The following is a 26,263-nucleotide window of genomic DNA, read 5'->3' on the forward strand; positions in this document are numbered from 1 at the left end:
GTGCATAGGCTACTGGTCTACCCTCTTGAAGAATAGCTGCGCCAAGACCTAATTTTGAAGCATTACAGGAAAGAGTTGCTGGTTTGCTGACTTCATAGTATCTTAATGTAAGTTGAGTAGCAATTTTCTGCTTAAGGTCTTCAAATGCTTTCTGGTGATGTTCTAACCATGACTATGTAACATTTCTATGTGTTAGCTTTCTCAAAGGTGTTGTCAACTCACTGAAGCCTGGTATAAACTTGCCTAAATAGTTGACCATACCAATAAAACATTGTAGAGCTTGTACAGTATCTGGTGTTGGCATCTCAAGAATGGCTCCTTGCTTGGACAGGTCTTGTCTCAAACCAATGCTATTAAATAAATGACCTACATATGTAACTTCTGGTAGTGTGAATTTGCAACTTAGAGGGTTGAGCTTCAAGTTCACTTCACATGTTCTGTCTAGAACTCTTTTAAGATTCCTGTCATGCCCTGCTTCACCATTGCCTCCGACTAACAAAACATCTACTACTATGGCATAAGGATTACCTGAAAAAAATTGCTCCATTGCACACTGAAAGACTTCGCTTGTAGAATTTATTCCAAATGGCATCCTAAGAAATCTGTTTCTTCTAAATGGGGTACGGAATGTAGTCAGTAATGAAGATTTGCGATCAAGCATCACTTGCCAAAATGAACTCTTTGCATCTAAGACAGAAAAAACAATGGCATTTGGTATTAGAGTTGTGACTTCTTCGACTGTACGCATGGGATGATTCGGTCTTTTCAATGCTTTGTTCAAATCTCATGGATCAATGCATATTCTGATTTCATCTAAGCCTTTTTTTGTGAGCTGCTACCATGGATGAGACCATTTGGTAGGTTCCGTAACTGGACGAATTACACCTTGCTGCACCATTTTGTCCAGATGATCTTTGACTTTATGCTGCATAGCTATTGGAACTTTTCTTGCAGGTCTGACTACTGGACTGATCTCTCGGTCTAACTTCATAGAATACACAAATGGAAGTTTGCCCAACTTGTCATCAAAAACATCAGCATACTCTGAAAAAAAATAGTGTTAGTGAAGCTGGAACTGGGACATGTGCTTATCTGATGAACTTCTTTGGTAAAAGAAAGCAGATTCATTCTCAAACTGTCTCTGAGACCTAATAATGACTGTACAGGTCTTCGAACTACATAGAATAATAAGCTATAACAGTTTTTGGCCACATAACATGAAAGCAATACTGAGCCTTCAGTTTGAATTTCTTTACCTCCATAAGCAACAAGTTACGCACAATGGGTCACATTTATTTCTTCAACAGCTCTCACCTTAGCAAATGTGTCTGCTGACATAACATTACACTTTGAACCAGTGTCTGCTTTGAGCTCGGTCGGTTTACCATTGATCTGAACTGTACAAAACACTTCATTCTTTGCTAGTAAATCTGCTTCATCAATCTTTTCACCAATCACTGATACACCATCTGCATAGAAAGCAGACTGTTGCAGTTCAACACGATCAATTTGCTTTTTCGAATGAGCCTTCTTTATAACAGTATGAGGCTTACTTGATTTGCAAAATTTTTGAAAATGGTTCCATTTCTTAGATTTATGGCACTGCTGACCAAATGCTAAGCACCTTTCTCTTTTAGACTCATGGCTGGCACCACAATTGCGACAGTTAACAATAAAGCTTATCTTGGGTTTTGCTGATTCACCCTTGTACGGCACCGAGCATGTTCCTTTAACTGAACTAGTCTTAGAACTTGCTGGAAGATTGTGGGTTTTCCTTGCCACACCTACAGGGGCTAAATCTGCCACGTGCTTAGGCCTGTTTCTGCCTGCCACATGTTGCATGCTGTCTACATTTGCTCTGGAGCCTGCTGAAACCATGCTCATATCACTTGCAAGCATATTTGTGTGCCTTTCTGTAACTTCATGAATTTGACAAATCTCAGTAGGTTTGCTCAACATTAAATCACTGTCATAAAGCAAAATCTTTTTCACAGCAGCATTACTAATACCACACATAAGCCTGTCTTTTATTAACTCATCTTTCAAGTCACCAGATGTACACGTTTTAGCTTTGTTCCTCAGTTCAGTAATATAAGCTGCAAAAGTTTCTCCTTGATTTTGATTTCTTGTGCAAAACAAATACCTCTCTCATGTAACATTGGTCTGGGTGTTGCACATCTCTCTAAATTTACACTTCAGACACTCGGGGTCTTCCTTTGGCTCCCTGTACAACAATATGACGATTTGTCCCTTCACATTCATATACTGCTGGTGCATATGCAAATGAATGCTCTCTTTCTATGGTCTCTGACCCTGCTAGATTTAGCAAAATGAATACCCTGGTGCATGCATCTTTATCAGAATAAGCTGCTTGTGTGAATATATCATACGTTTGCTCAAATATTCTCTAATTCACTGCAATATTATGATCAAATACAAGTGGTAGCAGTTTATGAATACATTCTGTCATATTAATACATCTCAGTGAAGACTTTTGCCAGTATGCACAAATACACACATATACATATACCTGAAATTTATGCCAGTACTTATAACTACACCCAATAACACAACAAGCCGCTGTATAACTGAACTTTGAGGAATACATTTCCTGGGCACTGTAATACTCTTGAAATCACCTTACTGTAAAACTCACTTATCATTTTTAAGAAACATTTCAAGATAACTGAACTGTGTGAATAAACTTGGCGAAAGAAGCTCAGAGTAAGAAACATGTCAAAGTAATTGCACTTTGCAAATAAACAGTACACAGCACACTGACATTTCCCCAAAATGGTAGTACTTTGCTAAACAACTCTGTATAGTGCAAGAAACACTCTGTAATAGTGGCACTCTGCGAATAGATACACCCAGCACAAGAAACTTTTCGAAATGGCTACATTTGACTGCACTTTACGAAATAGTGGCATTTTGCACACAACAAACTCTTCGGAATAAACATACAGCAATAAACACACACTGTAAACACTTTGAGGTGCTTCAAATAACTTTCGTTATACTATTCAGAGCTACAGTCAATGCAAAGTAGTAGTTTATGCCAAAACACAGTAATATGCCAAAAAAATGCAGTCGCCTTGCTTTTTATAGTCAATGGGCCCATTTTTTTGCCCTTTGTTATATTTGTTTTGTTCATTTAATCTCTTTTCATGTCCATTATATTTTCTTGTGCTCATTTTAACTCTAAACATGCTTGTTTTACTTTAAACATGCTCAGTTTGCAATTCTGAGGTAATTCTGAATTCTTTATGTGCTTTTCTAATGATTGTTTTATCAATGCTTATTGATATGCTTCTCGTTTGCTTAATAAACATTTTTGTGCTGTATGTTTGCTTACTAATGCATTTTGTGCCCTTGAAATGCTCTGTTTTATATTTTTTTTTTATAAAATGAATTGTTTGTGCAATTTTTCATTACCTTTAGTTCATTTCTGGCCCTTTTTTGCATTTGGTTCTCTTAGTTTGCCTTCACTGTTAACTCTGTACCTCATGGATCTGAAAAGCAGTCTCTGGAATCCCAGTTCTGACACCATGTTGTTCATCTAGTCAGGTCAAAGTAGACGAACAGTGTGAGTTCTGCTCAAGCAGCTTTATTATATACAAACATATATACAAACTAGTTGTCTCATGCATAGACATTCACACTCTAGCTGTACAAAAATGGCACTGAAGTTAGCACATGCCTGCTATTTATATATGCATGTTCAGGTCTTAGAAATACTTCTTAAAGGTACAATACATATGTTATTCTACATCTACCAACTGCATAGGCAGGTGACCAAACTCAGGTCTTGGCAGTATGGTGAACTGGTTTGTACATGGAAGGAGCCAGGGTAGTCTCTGAGATACATGAAATCCATAACTTTGGATTTGATACAGAAACATGCCATCTCTCTAATGGAAAACATACATGCACAGAATAAACTATTCATCCTACAAGAACTGAGAGGGTTGTAGAACTCAAGCATGGATAGTCCAGATTCATCCATTAACCAGAGATTGAAAAATACAGCAAAGATTCAAAAGCTGTAACCACTTGAAATATTTTGCTTTGGGTAGAATGTGAATGTGAAATACACAATAGCAAAATTTGGTTGTAATGCCTCATCAGTATGTACAGTTCATACTTGGAGGGCATTGGAGGAACAATGACAGCTGCTGGAAACATTGTTTTTGGTTATAAAAGTCATGGATTACAAAGACAGTCAGCCTTTACTGCTTCTGTAGATTTTATAGAGTCATACATTCAAAGATATTTTAATGCCATTAAGTCAGATGACCACTCATGCCTTGTCAGTACCCTCCCACAGACCATACCACTTTTTTCCTGTGATGACATACTAGTCAATCTTGGCTTACATTTGCGGATACCCATCCAGTCACCAAAGTTTATATGAAAATAGTAAGTTGCACTGCTTAACATGCAGAGAAAGTTGGTTCCCAAGGTTTGGGAGGTGCTAGGTTAAACACTTGTCCATCCACCATGTTAAATTTATCTGTTCATGAAGATTTAGAGCCCTGGTTTTAGTACTGGTGGAGATATTGGACTTGCAGAGATACAGGAATTCTGTGACAATTAGTTCTCTATTGGCATGGTAAGTGAGACAGAGATCTCCACTCAAAACTCTATACAACACTGAACAGAGGGATAGAGCTTTCAGCCTCTCTTGATAGCTCAGGAACTTTAGGTCTGTGATCTTATTGATTAGGAACATTTGAGGTCTTTCTAATTACTTGATATATTTAGTTTGCTATATTTTAAAGGGGGCATTGTGGTGTCAACAATTGCCCAGATAAATGCTTAGTATAGGGATGATTACATCTTTACACCTTGATCATATCCGTTTGGCAGTTAGCTGGACTAAATAAAAGTATTTCCTGGCAACCATTGTCACATGATGTTCAAAAGAGAGGGAGAGATCAACTCAAGTACCTAGGTCCCTGATTAATTTTCATTTTGTACTGCTGTGCTGTCAATGCAGTACAAAGGTGAAGGGAGGGGTTGTCAAATTGATGAACCTACACATTTAGCGTTAAGTATCCCTTATGTGTTTCATTTGTGGATACGGTCTATAAAGGCAATAGTAAGGTATGAGTAAATACTCAGAAAAGTATAAATATTTGCATTCACTGGATCAAGCAGGCGTATGGATTTTAGTAGATATTCTACAATCTCTGACAGCATGGACTTCATTTTATCAAAGCTGATACCATGTGTTTACAGTACAACCACTGATAGTTCCAGTACTATCCCAGCAAAGGATTTGCTAAATTCAAATGGTCTAGGGAAGTTTCTCAACAGCAGATGAATGCATATAGAGACATCTGGTGTCTGGTCTGGGAGGTCCTAAAAAAGAATCCTAACGCTCTCCATAACTAGCAATGGTCACTAAAGAAGAACTCTGTGAAATTCTTTTGCACATCTGTTGGAGGAGAGACTTGGTCTTTCATCTTCACTGATATAAATATGGCAATTAAGTAGTTAATAAATCTTGTCTGTACCACTTAAATGTACTCAGGGTTTTTTTTTTGTGCCAGTTAACTGTACTCAGGTCTTTGATTACTTGGATTACAAGCTATCCAATATATCAAATGTCTCCTGCAAGACTACAAAGCGGACCCTCTCCTTATAACATCCAGTTTATGTTACCTAATTTCATGTCCATAATGATTAAAAGTGAAGTGGTCCTGAAATAACCTTTGACCCTACACTGCTGCTGCTGCTGCAAGAAGAGGATACACAGAAAGGCCAGCAGTTATTAGGGACAAAGATAACCTTGCCCTTATGTTCTGGTGTGATGAAAGCCATGTTCCAGCAAGAAGGGAGTAATTCCAGCTATACCGGCTTATAATGCCCTCATCCCAGTAGCTTGTTCATCTGGCTTCTCCTGCAGACCAGGCCATAATATGTTTAAGGATGAACTTACTCTTATTGTCCCCAAGTCAGACAACTGTCTAGTGTTTCACCCCCACAGTATATATCATTCTCTGTGGAAGAGCTATGGGGTGTTTCTGTATGGCTTATTCTCATTTCTTCATGGCTGATGTGCACAACCACATCACCATATAAACTCACTGTGCCTCCCATCTAGGCATGTATGCATGCATGCTTTTACATATGAGCAGACAAGACTACTGCCTTCATCTTGGTGGTCCCAAGGGAATGCCCCTGACCCCTGATGCTGTTGCATGCATGCGAATCCTGCACATGTGATACACCAGTAATGTGTTGACTGGACCACCCCTACTGCCCTGGATGGGTGAGTCTGTGTCAACTGTTCATTTCCTCCCTTCCCCACAGCTCTTGCAGTGTCCAGATCAATCTCAAGCCATCTAGATTATAGTCAATGTTTTGTTCCCATAAGCCACAGAGCTGAACCACCTGTGGTTCCTTTGTAAAGAATTTAAAGATTATTGTATGCAACTCTGGAAACAGCTGGTACTAGGAGCACATCAGCAAGAGGCATGTGTGCGCGCGCGCATGTGTGTGTGTGTGTGTGTGTGTGCGTGCGTGTGCGTGTGTGTGTGTGCGTGCGTGTGCGTGTGTGTGTGTGTGTGTGTGTGTGTGTGTGTGTGTGTGTGTGTGTGTGTGTGTGTGTGTGTGTGTGTGTGTGTGTGTGTGTGTGTGTGTGTAATTGAAAGGGGGTTACACTTTCTAGACAACAACAAAAGATAGATGCAAAGACAGTACACAGTAATTAAACAAAGTTGTTTCATTTGATACAACCAGTCAGATGCCTACTGTGCTTTGAAAATATTCCAACATGGTTAATCCTTGCTTACACCTGAAATAAGGGCTTTTGAGAAAACCCCTTCTTACATTAATTTCCTATCACAGTATAAATATCTGGCAGAGTCTGGCATCCTATTGTTTTTACCCCAGCTCCTAAACCTATCATTTAGCTTCTTACTTATGGAGTAAATTATCAAAGAGTTCTTGCTCTCACCCTTTGATTTTGTATGTCAATGCAGTTTTGCTGAAATTTATCACGATATTTGACCAATGCATACATACATATAATATTTCAGGCATGGGCAAAATGCTCTTCTTGCCTGTTAATGTACCAGAAGAGTCATTCTCACTACAAGTGTTCAAGCTGGTTTAAAAAAATATCTAAACTAGTGCTTGCTTTAATGTAATTTGGTAGTCTGTTCCATGCATCAGCTGCTCTGTCAGAGAACCAATTAGTACACTTTTCATTCCTATAGAATCTTCGATATAGGTTGTCCGATGATGCTATTCTACTTTTTGATAACCCCAAACACTCCCAGAACTAATTGTCTCTAAATGCTCTATGTACCTGAATAAGGTCTTCTCTTAAATCATTCCCTCTGATGGAGCTCTGGATGTTTACACTTGAACTTCCAAAAGGTGGAGCCAATATTTTCATAAAATCAAAATATGCTCTCACATTTCAAGCAAATGTTCATATCGCTGGAACCATAATTACTAAAGAAGTGTAAATGGCAAACCCTTCAGCACAAACAATTTTTATAGCCACTTTCTATTCTTTAGGTTGTAAGTCTTAAACAGAAGTTTATAAGTCACAGTACTTACAGCAACTATTACATTTTTAATATTTTGTAAATAACTTACAATATCTCAGAAACCGCTACAGATAACATACACATTGTCACTAGTTTTTTGTTCATCGATCTGTATGAAATGTATGGCAATATAAATAAATATTGTATGAACAACAATTAATATCTCTTTGCCAGCATGAGACAGAGGACAAGTATTAGTGGAGTTGTATTGTCCATCTTGTAAACATTAAGGTATCTTTCAATAACTTTTGTGCAGCATTTTTGGAATTATTAATGTAAATATGAACAGGCAGTATTAGATGCCTACAGGTGTCAGTAGAATGCAACTAGAGAAATGCCAGGAGGCATCACTAGGCTTTAATGAGTTAAATATTTATATGAGACACTGTAAAAGTTCAGTTACTTTAATCTGTTATAAAAAAAAATCAGCTTTCATATGCATGGATACCCTTGGTATTTCTGTTGTACTCTATCCAATTTACTCGTGCTATTATTTCTTATAATGTTTTTGTATCATTATAATTATTATTATTATTATTACACACTCTGATTTTGGGCCTAATGTAACTTGCAAACAATGATTTTATCAATTCTGATTTCCTCTACTTTCTTAATCTCTTTATACAGCCTATAGTTTTATAACTATTATTAACAAATTGGTTGATAAAATCAGAAAAAAACTCAAAGCTGGATCTACCCATATATCCAGGTCCCTAAAGGAATCCACTGTTACAATTATATTTGAAACCAGAGATCTACAGACTGATACCCCACCCCAACACAAACACACACACCAGACAAATACAGTTACGATCACAGCTATAACTAGGTCCATTGCCACCCAGGGCAATATCAGAACTGGTGTGCCCCCTCACAAAGAGTTGCCGGGTGAAAAAGGTTCAGGAACACACACACACGCACACACACACACACACACACACACACACACACACACACACACACATACACACAGACACAAAAAACTGCTTCAGACTTGCAGTTCCTAAAACACACACACACACACACACACACACACACACACACACACACACACACACACACACACACACACATGCACACATGCTTGCATGCATATGCACACATGCAGTGCTTAAATAACTACCAATACTGTCTCCCAGCAAAAATGAATGCAAAACTAACTTTCAAGGAGTGATCAGCATACTCGTCCATAGTGCTGATTGTGCCCCTAATAGCTTGTGTCCAGGGCAACTGCCCCCTCTGCCACACCCTAGCTATGCCTCTAGTTATGATCAACAACCACGCACTTGGAATAAACTAGAATATTAAAGTTAGAATTCAGCTTCAGGTAGTCTGAAGTGGTATCATTCATGGCATGTACAAACTGAGAACTCAGTAGCAGGGCTCAACAGCACCTTAATGATCCCGGTTGTTTGTTTACAGACAGGAAGATGTAGTTTGTTGGAGAATTTGTTGGAGACAGATTCAGCACAAACTCCACCCCCCTCTCATCCCCAAAAGGGCCCATAACCATACCAGAAGAATGTAGAGTCCCTGAAATCACAGACACTCAGGTTAAAACAGCCCTCTCCAAAACCTCACCTAAACACACTGTTCAATCTCTGCCTCTCCACAGGCTACATATCCATAGAGTTGCACACAGCAATGGTTATTCCGCTCTACAAAGGTGGAGCCACAACAAACCCTGGGAACTATAGCCCTATAAGCCTGACTAGCTTGGTCTGCAAGACTATGGAGTGCATCATTATGGAACTCATTAACAGAGACATTGGGAACCTCCAAACACTGGACCCTACCCAGTTTGGCTTTGTTAAGGGCAGATCATGCCTCATAAACCTGGTGGACTTCTTTGAGACAGTTACCAAGGCTATAGACGAGGGAAAGGTGATACACATAGCCTACCTAGACCTCGCTGAGGCCTTCGACACCATTCCCCAGAGTTGTGGGAGCTAAGTCTGTATCTAAACCGGTTACAAGTGGTGTTCCCCAGGGCTCAGTCCTAGGACCTCTCCTGTTCGGCATATACTTCTCAGAGGTACAGGCAAGTGCAGGAGGACTATGGCTGACCAAGTTCACAGATGACTGCAAACTAGGGGCTATAATTGACTCTCCAGCTGACACAGACATCCTCCAAAAGGGTCTCACTGAGACGGATACCTGGCGTCAAAATCATGGCCTCAAGCTAAATGCCAAAAAGTGCATAGTCATCCCCTTTGGAAAAAACAAAGTACCCAAAAACTACCACAGAGGTGGTGGTCCCCTAACTACAGAAGACGTAATAAGGGATCTGGGGACCCAAGTAGATAGAAATCTCACCTTTGATAATCACATTGCCAAAGGGGTTAGAAAATCCTTCTGCATGGCCCACCTAATCACAAAAGGGTTCGCATCCAGATCAAAAGAGGTCATTGTGCCCCTCTACTCATGACTCATCAGACCCATCTTAGAGTATAACACACCATTTGGGATGTACCTTACAAGACACCTGCAACAGCTAGAAAGACCACAGAAGTACCTCACCAAGAGGATCACTGGCCTTACAGATGCCCTATGCAGCTCGACTGAAGAAACTCCAGTTGTACTCGGTTGCATACCGCCTACTCAAAGGTGATCTCTGCCTGACATACAAGGCCATGTCCAACCCATAATTGATGGACCTGCTCCACCTAAAGAAAACCTTATCCCCTCGAGCCACATGCTCTAGGGATCTAACCCTCACCACAACAATAAACAGGACATGCTGGAGGGACAGATTCCTGTCCCAGGGACTTCTCATGCTTTGGAACAAAATCCCAATCTATAGTAGGCAGAGCTCCTTGCTAACACTCTTCAAAAGAAACCTTGACGAGTGGATGGGAAATGGAAAGTTTACCTCAGGATCACTTCAGTGGCTCTGCTGGACAGAGGCACAAGGGGGCGACGAAAACCAACACATTCTGGCTAGGCTTATAAATGCCTCTGGGGAGATAGCCTAGTACCCACCTATGAACCTATGAACCTATATCACAATTAAAGTTATGTATAAAGTAATCCTAGTACTCTAAAAACTTCTTTCAAGGACACTTCTAAACTATTTGGAAAACATAGCTTATTTGTGTTTGATTTCTTTTTTTTGTTTTACCTTTTTAGTACTTATTAAATTATTGATTTATTATTATTAGAAAGTAAATAATCTATTACATAATGTAGTCTGTAGGGAAGATGCAAATTTTATAATATTCAAGATTTTACAATCTTAACATTCCACACCACATTTTTCATATTTTTTAAAACCCTAATGGACTATGATTTGCAAACATCAACACACTTTGTTGAACTTTATATATAAATATATGCAATGAAATATTCCTTTTACTGATCAGAAACGTCTAGATATGATAGGTAACTATTATAAGACAAAAGTGGCCTCTCAGAAAGGAATAATAAGCTGCCTGTTAGGTCTATACTGTACTAAAAGTGATGCTACTACATTTTAAAGAATAATACGAAAGAGGCTGGATCAGAAGTGTTGCTACCAGCGATATTATTCCAGGTACTGCTCTAAAAATGAGTAGCTGAGGCAAGACAAGACAGAGGAAACAATGAAGTGATTTAAAAATTAGGGTACATACTAAACATGCATCTCTCTACTGAGCTGGAAGTAAGCCAGCACACTGTAATAGAACGATGTTCCATTTCTGGACCTGCAAAATAATTTTAGCAGAATTATTCATAGCTGTTGTACTGTTTGTAGCTTATGAATCTTGCAAAATGGGTAATGCTAATGCTCCGAGCATGCCCTTCACTAATTCACCTCTTCCTTCTTTTGCACAAGAAAGTTAGAAGCCATTGTATATGGATATTATGGCAGCAACTTTAAATAGTGCATTGTCCATGTGAGTAGCAAAGTTCAGTAAAGAAGCCAACCACATACCAAGATCCTCAAACTGACTCACTTTTACATTAAAAGTACCAAATGGAGCTAGACTGACCCAATTATGTGAAGGCATCATGTTGTGCTGTACCAAGCAGTATTGTTTTAGTTTTACTCTAACTGCAAGACATCTATCTTAAAAACAATTAGAAGTAGCTGACAGAACGTCCCTTAAAACTCTTTTTTTCCCCTGAGGAATTTGATTTTTTTACTTCAAATATTTTGGCTGGAGCGAAGATTTGTATGTGTTATTTATCATTTTGCATTCTACATCATGACCAATCAGTAAATTTCAACTATTTTATCATGAAATAAATATTTATATTTTTCCATTTTGCAGTGTGCATTGTCTACAATCAGCAAGGTGTCAATGAACTGCCACTTTGAATACAGATGTCATAGCCTAAGATTCTACAACTAAAAACATTGGGAAGCACTACAGACCAGAGAAATTGTAATAAGAATGGAAATAAAGAGTAAAAGTGTTACAGTACAAACAATTCAGTAATGCTGCTGGTAAACTACTTGTGGATAGCAGAGAAGCCAGAAGGGAAAGAAGCCAGCCAAGAAATATATGAAGAAAAAGACAGAGGAGAAGGGGTATGGGCAATACGGGAACGACACGTAGAGTATTTACATTAGCTAACCACGGAAAGATTTAAGACATAACATCAGAAAGATTTACTAACATCAGGAAGGGGCAGAAGTCTCAGAATGGAACTGGGAAAAATATATAGTGGGAAGTACACTGTACGACAAACAAAGTCAAGCTGAATGCAGAGGTTACAAAGCATGACATAAGCAAAGCTGAAGTGCCAGATGAATTTCTAGAATTCTACAAATGAGGAGAGGAGGAAATGGGGAAGTTCCTAGAGGAGGAATAAAAGAGAATACAAGACTTAGGCAAAACATCTAAAAGTATAAGGGGAGCCATCGTAGCCATGATACCTAAAGGGTAAGGAGAAACTGAAAAAGTAAGAAATTACAGATCTATCTCTTTGATTAATGTAGATATCAACATTTCTGACAAAGGAATTGGTGGGATGATTAGATAAAGTATTGCCAATGTAAAACAAGAAGGGCAAATGGCTTAGTGAAGAGAATTAAGGCTGATAAAATGGTGGAATTTGCTAGAATTTCTGCCCAGGGGAAGAACAGATCAGGAATGGAAAGGTGTGATTATGCTCTTTGATCTGCAGATGGCCTTAGACATGGAGAGGTGGGGATTCCTGTTAAAGACACAACAGCAAAGGCAGGAAGGGAATAAATTTGCATTTTATATGTTGGATGCAGGCCATATACTGAGACCAGAAAAATGAAATACTCATGAACAGAGGAGCATTTGAGGAGATATGCTTGAGACAACGGATGATACATTGGTGCCCATTATCCCAAGGCCTATTCATATTTATGATTGAAGAGCTGGCAGTGGAAGTCAGACACTATTTAGCAATGATTGTAGATTAGGAAGGGATAAAATCTCAGTCCATGTTATATGCAGATGACTGTGTGTTAATGTCAAATAATGCAGCTGCAACAATGGGTGCTACAAAACAGATGTCTGAGAAGCTTAGATTAATGGTGTGACCCAAGTGTAGCAACAAAAACACAGCAGTAGTAAGGTTAGGGGAGGGGAGAGGAGAGGATGGAGTAGGTGAAATAAAGGAGGGGAAGTTCCCCAAGTACCTAGGGATCTATGTTGGAATCTCAGTCAGAGAGAGAGAGAGAGGGAGAATATGGCAAAACCTAGAGGAAGTTTGGAAAAAGATAAAGGGATACTCTTCAGTGGGAGGTGGGGGGTGGACTTGCATTGCTCAGGAGAATTAATGTAGCAAGGATGATGATGCTACCAATAATCCTCCAGCTACATACAACATACATACATACAGACCCCAGGGACAGGAAGCTACAACAAATGAAAAATGACATAGAGAAATGTCATTAAAGTCAAGGCAAAGCAGTGAGTAGGGTACCAATGAGAAGAAATAGGGAAAGGCGGGCTGTGAGCTCCCAATATCCCTACATATGCACTGATGTAAATCATTCACTAGACAGAAACAGAAGTGAATGAGGGAGAGGAGTGTGTGGAGAAGTTTACTAATTGATATGAAAGAAGCAGCACTAAAAGAAATAGGATGCTTGAAGTGATGTGAAGGAAACCCAAACAGCTTTAGGGAACAGGGGTTGGGGCAAAGCTAGGGAAGAAAAATCAAGAAATCTGAAGAAGTGAGATAGCTCAAGAGGACGATTAAGACTAAAAAAAGATGTCGGAGAAGCATTTATAACAATGAAGGAGTTAATACAGAATGCAGCATAGCAAAGACCCGGTGATGGAACTACCTTCTACCTGGCAGACTTGGAAAAAGAATATAGAAATGGCAGCAGAAGAAAGGAAAAGGCAGAAAAAAAGGGCAAAAAGAAGTTAGGGAGGCAAAAGGCCAAACAAATCTACAAAGAGCTAAGGGAAAGAAGGGACAAGGTTGAACAAGAGAGGACAAGATTTAACTGGGAAAGAGAGGATGGATGGATGTGAATTGCAGAATACTGGAAGAAGGCAATTTGGACAGTGAGGCACATACAGAAGGTACCCAGAGTGGGAAATCAGAATTTGGAAACACTGCATAGATGGTATCTAACCCCATGAGACTGGGAAAGAAAGACAGAAAGGAGGACAATAGATGCTGGAGGTGTCAGGCAAAAGAGGCAGGAATGATACACATGTCTGGGACTGTGGGTGGGTACAAGAAGTCAGGGAACAGCCACTGAAGATTGTAGTAGACATATTTAAAAAATAATTCTGTATGGAGAGCATAAATAATGAGGGACAGCATCTGAGAAGAAAGAGAAATGGAGATGATCAAACTGCTGAGTATAGACATTAAAATCATTATCACCTAAAACTGGAAAGAGACAAAAGAAATACGAGAGCACAAATTACATAAGATGTTCCTGGACTAGGGAGATAATGGCAAAAATGAACTAGAATCAGGAAGGAAGGTGAAAAAACATGAAAGAGTAATAGAAAGAGTATTAGAATACTAAAAGGATGAATATCAAACCATGAGACAGTGAACGGAAAGGAAAACTTGGGTGGGTAGGAATAAATGTAGGGATAGGGTAGGAAATTAAACAGCCAATCATTGATGAGATATGGTGCAGCATGCACAAGGGTTGTGCATGAGTTTAATATACTGTATGGAGTTAATAAACTTAAAGAAAAGAGGAAAAAGAAAGCAATTCCCCCCTCCACTGATTTATACTCCATACCTCTGTCAAAACACTATATCTCAAATTGCATAATATCAAAAATGCAGAATTTCTAGAATATTCAGATGAACTGAAGTGTACTTTGCCTACAGCATACATAACATATCTTGTATCTGTTCAGCATTTAGCACACAGTTTCAATTACCATTTGTAAGGCTATGAGCTCTTAATCATCTTCTTTCTATAGTCTGGAGTTTAGTCCCTTAACCTCCATTTGTCTTCTATGTGATTCTGAGTAAGTCACTTAACCAGAATGTAATCCCAGACGAAGTCTGAAAAAAGTCACGTGGATCAGTGCTCTACTCCATTTAATAAATAAAAATAAATAAAGAAATATATGTATATATCTTGACAGAATAGAGTGAGTGAATCTTGCTTCACACAGAAAGTCTTATAGACAGATTATTCTAGTAACAATCAACAATAAATAACTTTTAAAATATATTTAAATGTAGCAGATGCATTAAACAAACCTATGTCCCAAGCTGAATGAAACAATATATGCACTATTTACATTTATCCCACTGCTATCCAAAAGGAGCTATGTGGAAGTATTCTACGTTTTCCAGACTTCTCAGCTGCTAAAGAAAAGATACATATGTGTATATGCATGCAAGCTACTTAAAAAGTAAAATACTATCCCCTCACTATTTTATACTCTTCTCCAATTAACATATTGTGCGTGACAATTGTACAATGACAAATGAATAAGCATGCATGTACTGTTAAGCAAAAGCAAGTAATTTCTGCAATCAAGCCACATCCCAAACCACATGACGTGGCAGAAGAAAAGGTATGCACCACATTCCGCAGAATTCAAATAGACAAAACATTTCAATGGTGATATAAGCAGAAGTGTTACTTGTTCTTTTTTACCTAAACTAATCTATTTTAAACAGTATCATAAGCTTCTACCTTTTAGTGATATATAACATTTGTGTTGAGGAAAATATATCTAAAAGTTAAAATAACACCTTCACTGTTTTTGGTTTTCTTTCTACTCTAAAGATGCATTTTTTGTTACTTTGTTATTATTGACCCCAACAAACTAGTACTTGCTTTAACTTACATATAAATAACGAAGTCATTTAAAGCACGAAAAACCTAAAACAAAATGGAAAACTTCATTTACCTCAGTTTATCATATCCTGGAAGCTGTGATTCACACTTCCAATGTCACGGTGAAATCAAAATCAGAAGTGACAAGACAGTCATATCTTTGAGGAGGACAGAAAGATCCCACAGGGCTGGCCTTAGGCTGATTGGACCAACTGGGCCCCTCCCCCTTAGCAGGGCCCATCCCTTAACAGAACCATGGCTAATAAAAGCCTTCACTTTGAAGACCAAAACAAAGATTATTCTCCTTAAAACTGTAGCATGCACCTGAGTATCTAGTTGAACCTGGGCTGCCTAGGCTATACCCAGATCTTTAGCTCTAGTAGTTGGTGCAGAAGATTAAGAAGTTACTAATGAGCTACCACCGCTCTTGGACTAAGTCTGAAAATGGTCTGTGGAGATCAATGCTCTGTCCCAGTTAACAAACACAAATAAAATAAATAAATTTACACTACCAGTAAAGACTTGAAGTCTTTAATCTAAACTCCTTGTGGTAGAATAACAGAGTTAATGAATTTTGTTTGCTTATTACAGTGCTGTTGTATAAGTTCTACTTTGATGGAAAACTGGTATATTTTCATTGATAATTCCTGCATGGAAGTTGTCATTTTTTGTAAGTCTTTTTAAAGATATATCATGTTGACAGGATTTGGAAGTCCTCATTTTCTTGATTTGATCCAGGATAGTAAGTTGAAGGAAAATCTATCAAATAAATTCAGAGCCCACAAATTTATCACTAACAATATTTCAGAGAAATATGTTTCTTGACATTTTCTGACCTTTTTTAGTCAAGTTGCATAGAACTTTGCCATCAAATTGCTCAGTTAGCTGCACAGCACATGATAGGAGCTGTTATTTAGTGGCCTCTTGAATTCCATTCCTTTCTGACTGTACTTTTCTAATGTATTAGTCACATTTTGTCATTCTGCCCGCCTGAAGTTCAGAACACTCACTTTTGCTGGGTTTAATCTTTACTAATTTTGCCTGTGAATTAAATTGCTTAATGGTCACATTTTTCTAAATCTAACTGGTCATCTGCTTCCAGACCCGAAATCTTTACTCCTTCCGTTATTGTGAATACTAAAGCAAAGACAGAACCTCTTCTAGTAGTTTCTTATGCTAGTAGTGTTAGAGTCTGTCCTTTATAGGACATCAGGAATAATACTTTTCTTAGCTCCAGATAAGGTGATACAGTTGACATTACTTGCATTGTCACCCTGTCAACAATGTGTCTTTTTTTCCTGTCATCCTGTTCAGAAATCTCATCATGTTCATATTTTCCTGAAAAGCCTGTGAAACAAAAATTGCCATCCTAATCACACTTCATGCCATTTTCATAGCCCTTTCATCCATTTGGGATACAAACTTTATGCAGCTACTGCTGCCAGTGTTGGTCTCTGATGTAACCCACATCATTTCTCCCCTTTTAGTCATTGTCTTTGTTCCTTTGATCTATACTTTTATCAATGGAGGAAGTCAAGAAGAAGGATTTCATATCGTGCCAGAGATCCATGACATGTCAGTCATGTGTGCCTGAAAAGAGCCCACAGAAATAAGTTTGATAGGTATCTGTGGGGGGGGGGGGTGGACAAATGTCTCTATTTATAAGAGAAAGCAGAGTAAAGCTGAAAAGGAAAATAGTAAAATATAGTGTCAAGAGACTAAAAAATCAAACTGAATCAACTGTAGGAATGTGTGCTGATATATATATGAGCAAAGGAAAAGCATGAGCTACAGCAGAATATAAAATGTGATTCTTACAGCATAAGTAATAACAGATACAGGATAAAAATATTACCTACGCCCACCTATGAAATCAGAACTAATAACACTAATGTATTGCAATGATGCTTTACATTTTCCATATTTATTATAATAATGATTTGGCTGCATACTGAAGCTGCTAGTTCAAAACATAATTCTGTTTGCATGTAAAAATGTTCTTATTTTTATTTTATTTTATTAATGCAACATAGCAGAATTTTATCAGGGACCATATGTGTTTTAATTGAATCTGTCCTGTAACTTGCTTTAAATGATCAGCAAAATTTAATAGGCTAAAGAAAAATGTTTTTGTAAAATTTCTACTCATTTATGTAGACTGTCTGGGTACTCTGTTTTAGTGTAGTAACAGGTAACTGCTTTTGATATTTAATATGCAATAACAACATTTAATTATTTACATCCTTGTATTCAAGTAAATAACTGAGCTCTTTTTTTCAGGGTGAGAGGGGACCACCAGGACCAAGAGGACCACCGGTAAGTGCAGTTCATGTAGGCTCCTCCAATATATGGTCCAAAATCTATGTGTCTGCTAATTAGTATTTGCATTTAACAGATGATAACTTGAAGGAACCTTTCTGTTCTTTCATTTTTAAGTGGATTTTGATCAGTTCCTTTGTTGTAAGTATATACTTTTGGCTTTCTTGCAACCACATTTTGCTATACATACCCTGCTGTTACAGTTTGCACAATCGGGGAGCATCTTTGTATTTCTTTCATATTGCTGATTAAAAAGTAAAAAAAAAAAAATCTGTTCATCTATATATAAACTGAATAATGTATGAGCTACTTTGGGCAGAAATGAAGCATTCACCAACTATCCTACCAGTAAACTAGTATCATCACAGTGAGCAGTTTTTATTTTTTCATTATGTTAATCTTAAATAGACATAAAATACTAACTACTATAAACAAACTCTGCAGATTTCATTCTTCTTACAGTATCCCAAACTCATCACTGCCAACTTCTACAGCAGTGTAGCTGTCTGCTTGTACAGGATAGAGCCACATTTCTCATTAGATGGGACACTGTAATCTCCAGGAAAACAAACAAAAAAAAAAACAAAAGAAACAAACAAAAAAACAAAACAAAAAAAAAATTACAAATCAAGCAACCTAACTACACACTTAGAGGCAGCAAAGAATATAGCATTACCTTCATTAGACCTTATTTTAAAACCTCCACAGGAGAAAGACCTATTTCTTGGCTAGGCTCAGTTGTTTGAAATCATCTTTCTGCAAAAGTGAGGCAGTATGAGACACTCAACATTATTTAGAAACAAAGTAAAGGATCAACTGTTTAAGGATACCAGATGCTCTTGCCTCCATCCCAAATGCTAGTCACTGCAGCTCACTGTCTAGCAATATCTTCCTTGCAAATATATACTTTTTCAAATAACCATTTGTTGAATGCCGTACCTTAACTGAACATACTGTAAATTATAATATCACCTGCATTCATAACTGTAAATAATAATGTATTGTCTCTACTCTGTTACTGAATTATGTACAACTCTATGTACTCTTTAGTCTATGTATGATTTTCTGTTTATGTCTTCCACCATAGTGTCCAGGTCGTGGCTGAAAAGACCAGTCCACTTACCCGACAAGGTGAAATCCCAATGCCGAAAACACCGACATGCCAAATATGTGTGCTTGCATTTGAGCATGACTGTGTAAGTGTGTGATAGTGACGGACTTTAGGGTTAGGGTGCAGGTAAAGTGAGTGTGTGATAGCAACAGACTTTAGGGCTAGGGTGCGGGTAAGTGTGTGATAGTGACAGACTTTAGGGTTAGGGTGTGGATAAGGTAAGTATGCGATAGTGATGGACCTTAGGGTTAGGGTTTGGGTTAAGGTTAGTGCATAGATAGTTGTATATTTAAGGTTTAGTGTAGGTTTGTAAGGTTTTTGGTATGCTTGTGCTGTGTGTGTGTTTTTTGGAACAGCAATTTTTTTTTGTTTTGCTAACTGTCGGGATTGTGCTTTGTCAGGCATGTGAAAGTTCGTGTTTTTGCACTTCCGTTGTTGTGGTGTCGGTGATCTCGTTGTCGGTCTTGTGAGCTGTCAGTTTACTTTAGTAGACCCCCTTTAACACGGTAGGTAAATATAATTAAAATTATGACATTGGCCTCCCACTTATACATGCACATAATGTACAGGGTTAGAAGTTACTATGTCTGCATATTCTGTTTGATAGTATGAAATATCTCAAAGAAGCATGCATTTCTGATGCTCCAACAGATGCAAACATCTTGCCTTCTTCTGCATTGAGGAAATGGTACAATTAAAAGTAGCATCTCAGTTTTTGGAAGTTGCATTTTTAAATGATTTATCTGAAGTGCCACTGCTCTCCTTGCCAAGATGACCACAACACATATGATCAAGTTATAACAGACTCACAGAAAATATTTTCCCTGGCTGAGCAAGTTCTATCCTACCCTTATAATAAATAACATAGGCTCCCACCAGGACTGTTTTTTTTTTTTTTTTTTTGATGACTTTCATTAATTGTCACATGAACTACAGCTACAATACCATAACAAATATATTTACAAAAAAAAAATACATATGCTTAAAGCCAAATAACCACCAGTAACCTCTAACCAAACATGCAAATAGACAAATCGACAGCCGCCCTACCAAAGGAACAGTCTAGGATGAAAAACACATAAAAAAACTCTTTTAACTGTCTGGTAATGTCCACACAGATAAAATAGTTTTTTTTTCAAAACTGTACATACACTCCTACTAATTATCATTGCACAGTTGCTTGTCTAACTCTGTTTGCACATATTATATTTTTCTTTTTCTTTCCCCCTATCACTCCCACCCACATCCTTTGCTTGTCCATTTTACTATCTATTATTTCCCTTTCTGTGCAGTACATGATCTGTCTGACAGCCATGGTTTTCCATTAAATACTGGATATTTATCATTTTTTGTGCAGTTCTGTATACCAAACCTTATTCATCACTACTGTTCTTCTACATTGCTTTCTGTCCCTCTTATTTAGATGTTCCAGTTAGAATTTTACAGCTACCTTTTGCCTATTATCTAGCGCAGCATACATTTTCTTGACTTTGCCCTCTGGCCTTCTAACTCCACCAACATTCTAGCATTGTCCTTAACTTCTACCCTTATTTATATTGGCAACAGCCCCCTTCTTTCACTTGCATTGTCCCTGACCTTTCATTCCTCTTATTAATCTACTTGTTTCCAATCTCTGTTCTTGTTAATCTCCTGAGTATCTGCTTACCCCTGCGTTCCTTTACTTTCACGTTGCCCTTTGTATCTAGCCAAAGGTCTCCTCTCATTCTCTCCACTGCCATATGAACTCAATTCATTATGTTTCCGCTCTTCTCCCTTTGTGCTATTTCATTTCTATCACATGGTCGCTCAGAGTTTCCTACTACTGTCTTACTATGTGCTCCTGAACTCTCCCTGCACTGTATGTTTTTACCTCCTTCCTAATTGCGGTGTTGCTAGGACAGAGGCATCATTAACAGATAAGCAAGATTTATTGTGATTTGAGATTTTATGGAGTATTTAGCAAAACTGAAAAGTTGGAAACTACAAGCAGTCAGAGACTGACCAGATCTCCATAGAATTGCTAGCTGCATTAGAAGCATTATAAATATGCATAGGTTTGACGGCCAGTCTGCTCTTACCTTTGAGGTTACAGCCCTATTCGGTATCATTGATTTGCATTACATTGTTTTGACTGTCTCCTTACTGCAGGTGTAGGGTTAGATAAGATTGCTGCTGTATTAAATTTTGATTGGTAGCCCAAAAGATTATCTGAAAATTAAGAGAAGTCATGTTACAGTGTGACTTCAGTGAAAGCGCTGTCCAAGTGGGTATCAGGCATTATTCTTGGGTATGTGATCATAACAATTTCATTAGGTGTTCAAGAAGTGGATGTCACTAATTCACCTCAAGAGTAAATCTTGCGATGAGAATCTTGGTGCCACTCTTGAGGTGAATTTGTTAACATTCATTCTGAGCATACATTTTATATTGATTATAACCAGAAAAATACAATCATAGTTCATTTTAATAAATTGAGATTTAGTTGTTCCAATGTATTACTAGTTACAAAGGAAAAATGTTTAGGACCATAAAGTATATTTTTTTAAAGCTGTAATGGACTTAGCTCTTCCACACACACATTAAGCAGAAGCAAATGGCACCTGTCATCAGTCAACAGCTTTAAAAGTTGTTAACTACTTCACTGTGTAACATATTTTTTCTTTGAAGCTTCAGGCTTGTCCACTGCACTTTTATGGTAGCTGCAGCCTATATGACAACACAAAACTAGACAATAATAACCTTCAAAGCTTTATAACAAGGTCTGACATCAGAAAGTGTACTTACCAAGTTCTGTATGTGTCCCAGGCTGGTATGAGCCTAGCACTGACAGGCATTTTACCATCTCCAAGGGATGATGCCACAATATGAGCAAAATATGACTGGCTTTAATAATTGGCTTAATTTCTGGTGTCATTCTAAGGGGGTGCAATATTTGTCAGCATGGAAGGAGATGGTCAACAGACCACTCTGCTTTGCCAGCAATGGTTTGCACCTCTCCCCTATAGGCTTTTGAATATTAACTAAAACATTGTCCTCCCCAACAGTGACTTTTTTAGACAATGTCAAAATGAAAGTACATCTGACATAGCAAATCAAAACTAAGAAAATCTAAAGGTGATACTTCTTAATGCTAGGAGCCTAAACAAAAAACTCCACTCCCTAGAAGTTCTCTTCATCCTAGAGAATGTTACATCTGTGTAGTCACAGAGACATGGTTTAAAGCTACAGAGAACACACCAACAATGCAAGGTTATAATGTCTTCCACACATTTAGACCAGCTGCTACACAGACAGAGACTAAAGGTAGAGGTGTCTCAATTTACATCAGAAATAAATAAACCTCAAGACTGGTCAAACAGGACAATGCACTTGAGCCTCTCCATGCTCAAATCACCATAGGCAAATTCCAATACCACTTTCTTGCAAGCTATAGGTCCCCCTCTATGACACAGGAAACTCATACCATTATTTAAATGTGTTGGAAACACTCACCATCCAACCCAATACCACATTTATGGGTGGCTTTAATTACCCCACTATTAACTGGGAATTATATATAACACCAAACATACAGTCACAAAGATTCCTGGATTTTGTAAACACAAACTCCCTGGACAAGATTGTCAATACACCAATAGGGAGTGCAACCATACTGGATCTGATCCTCACAAATATGGGAGACTGCTGCACACCCTCTGGTGTAATATCTTATCTGATAAGGTCAGACCACAAAATGGTCTCCTTTGAAGTAAAAATAAAACCTGGAAACCCAGCTAACCCTGAAATATTCAGGAGCTACTGTAAGGCTCACATCCTACTATTAAGTTATTTCCTGGGAAAATTTCAAGCCCCATAAACACTGAGAGCACTACTGCATAGAGGCAGCTGTATCCACCAACTAACTCAAAAAACAAGCCATCCTGGTGAAATCACAACATCAATGGGTTGTATAACAGAAAGAAGAAAATCATGGCCAAAATTAGGAGGTGCAGCACCCAGCAGGAATAAAGCACTCTCACCAAATTAAACAAACAACGCAGAGCACAAATAGTCTACCAAAGCCAAATTTGAGGTAAATTTGGCCTCCCAGGCTAAGGACAACCACAAACCATTCTTTAGCTATCTCTGCAACATCAAAGGAAATACATAATTGTGTGCAGAGCTCATTGTAAATGGAGCCACCTATGCTGAGCCAGAACATATACCAAACCTATTGGTCCACAAATTCAGCTCCAAGTTTTCCCCCTCTCACCTCATCAACCTTCCCCCAGAAAATCCCATCAAATATAACTCATTCTGCTGTCATGAGGGAACAGGTCCTTACTGCTCTCTCTAAGGTCAAGAACACTGCACTGCATCAATGGGCCCAGACAATATCCCAGGATGCCTTCTAAATAGGATGAAACATTATCTATAAGGCCCTCTGGAATTGCTATTTAATTGTAACCTCCAAAAAGGCTTTGTGTCTCATGAATGGAGAACAGCAGCAGTCATCCTTCTGCACAAAGGTGAGCTACCTATAGACCCTGGAAACTACAGACCTGTAAGTCTCACTAGTCTCATCTGCAAAGCCATGGAAAGAATTATCATGGAAATGCTCAGTAATAACATATGAAACCTCCAGACACTGGACCCAACCCAATTTTGTTTCATCAAGAGCAGGTCATGCATACACAACCTGGTTAACTTCTTTGAGAAGGTCACCAAAGGAATAGATGAGGGCAAAATGGTTCACACTACCTACCTTTACCTGGCCAAGGCATTTGAAACAATCCCCTACTTGGGCATTGTTGACAAACTTAAGAGGTTAGGTACAAACCCTTACATCACCCGGTGGATAGCCAGCTAGTTCACAAATAAGACCAGGAAGCTTTACAAAGAGGCTGGTCACAAGTGGGGTCCCTCAGAGACTGGCCCTTTTTGGCATCTTTGGCAAAATCCTCCACTGCAGAGATATTAACCATCCGTCTGCAATTCAACCCCCAAAAACACATCACAATGATTGCTGTCTATTTCCCACCAGATAGTAACCACTCAAAGATTGAAAACCTCCTCTACTGGGCAGCCTCTACTTTCACTCAGGAGACTATCATTATGGGAGATTTCAATTTTGACTGGAACACCTGCTCATCAGAAAACCCATCCAACTTTATTAATCTGTACAGCTTTTCCCAAATGCTATACCATACTCAACTGGACCCTAACAAATGAACTTACTTTATGCACACACTCTGGCTGTCTCTCAGACAGTCTAAGTGATCATCAGCCCACCTACCTAATATGGCGAAGAACCAATACCCCAAAATATACCAACTACAAACACATTAGACAAAATAGAAACTTCTATCCAGACCTCTTTAATTCCCTTTTGGAAAACTGTAACTGGTCTCCACTTAAACAACTCCCACTAGACTCAGCTGTAGAATTCTTTAATGAGACATTTCTCAACATCCTAAATTCTCTGGCTCCCCTAAGAAAGATGCGTACCAAATCTAAAGGGCTCCTATGGCTATCAAAGGAAGCAAGGCAACACCTCAAACAAAGGGCCAAAACTTGGTACCAATACCAAGCTACTAAAACTATGACATCTCAGATCACCTGTCATAAACTTAGAAATCAGGCCAAAAAGCACATCAAAAATGACAAACTTGCTATTTAACACTCCAACAAAAACATCAAAACAACCCCCAGAGATTTTGGAGTACAATAAAACAGCTCTTCAACCCAGGACAAAGTAACATTCTAGCTCCCACCAACAAATACACCTCTGATTCTATAGCCACACAATTTAACACCCACTTTATAAATTCTATACTAGCACTAGTTTAAAATGAAAACTTCACCTCACTAACAGTTCCCCCAGGGTCTCCAATAAACTAACTATTTTACATTCAAACCAGTAAATACAAAAACCATCAGACAACTTCTAACTAAGCTAAAACCCACATCCCTTGCTGCTGACCAACTCCCCAGTGAATACCTCAAAATTGCAGCAAATATAGCATATCCCATCATTATTTTAATTAATAATTTCATCCTTGAACAATATGGAAAACATCATACTTAATCCCACTACATAAAGTTAGACCCTCAACTGACCTCTCCAATTATAGACCAATTGCTATACACCCCCTAGCCAAAATCTTTGAGAAATGCATAAACAAACAACTCCTATAGTATTTACTAAACAGCAACCTCCTAAGATACAACATAGGTTTTAACCTAAACACAGCACTACAGCAGCATTAATTAGCTTCACCAATACCATTAACCAACTTAGAAACAGTGTTTAATTTGTCTCAGCTATTTTCCTTGACATGTCAAAAGCATTTGATACTATATCACATCAAATGCTACTACTCAAAGTAACTTCTCTAAATCTATCCTGATCTGTCCTAACTTGGTTCTATAGCTATCTTACTGATTGCCAACAAGCAGTCAATTGGCCTCTCCCCCAACTTCCTATCAACATAGGTGTCCCACAAGGGTCGATCCTCAGACCATTACAATTCTCTATATTCACTAACAAACAGTGCTCTGCTACAAATAATGCCACAATTACCCAATATGCAGACAATTCCTCCCTCATATGCTCTGCCCCTACTCTCCTCAAGTTCCTTGAAACAACACAAAATGCATTTTTAGATGTCAAGAAATATCTCTCAAACTATTAACTAATACTTAACCCAAATAAAACAAAGCTTATAATCTTTACAAAAAGTTCAAATCAAGGAAGTCAACCACCATTTGCCATCTACTACTTTAATAATACTAAAATAGTACCTGTTGAACATACAAAACTTCTAGGGGTCACAACTGATAACTCACTAACATTTGATACACACTTGGCTGTAACCATAACAAAAGGTCCACATTAAACTTGGTTGCCTCTACAGAGCCAAACCATTCCTCACCAATACCACCAGGCAAACCATAGCTAGAACACACCTTCTTTCAACCCTCTTGTATGCCTCACCCATACTTACAAATGTTAGAATGTCTGAATTAATCAAACTAGAGGCCTGTTAT

The 26,263-nt window shown here is 38.2% G+C and overlaps 1 protein-coding gene across 1 annotated transcript in view; it reads left to right on the forward strand.

Annotated features, from left to right (window-relative positions):
* CCBE1 (collagen and calcium binding EGF domains 1) overlaps positions 1-18,183 on the forward strand; it is a 1,498,511-nt gene extending 1,480,328 nt beyond the window's left edge. The window contains exon 10 of the mRNA XM_044070315.1: positions 18,085-18,183. Within this exon, the coding sequence (XP_043926250.1) occupies positions 18,085-18,183 (99 nt within the window). The remainder of the gene's footprint in view (positions 1-18,084) is intronic.
* Positions 18,184-26,263: the final 8,080 nt, after the last annotated feature.

This window comes from Protopterus annectens, chromosome 1.part0, assembly GCF_019279795.1.
Source record: "Protopterus annectens isolate FY-2018-M chromosome 1.part0, PAN1.0, whole genome shotgun sequence".
In the NCBI taxonomy this organism is placed as follows: Eukaryota; Metazoa; Chordata; order Ceratodontiformes; family Protopteridae; genus Protopterus; species Protopterus annectens.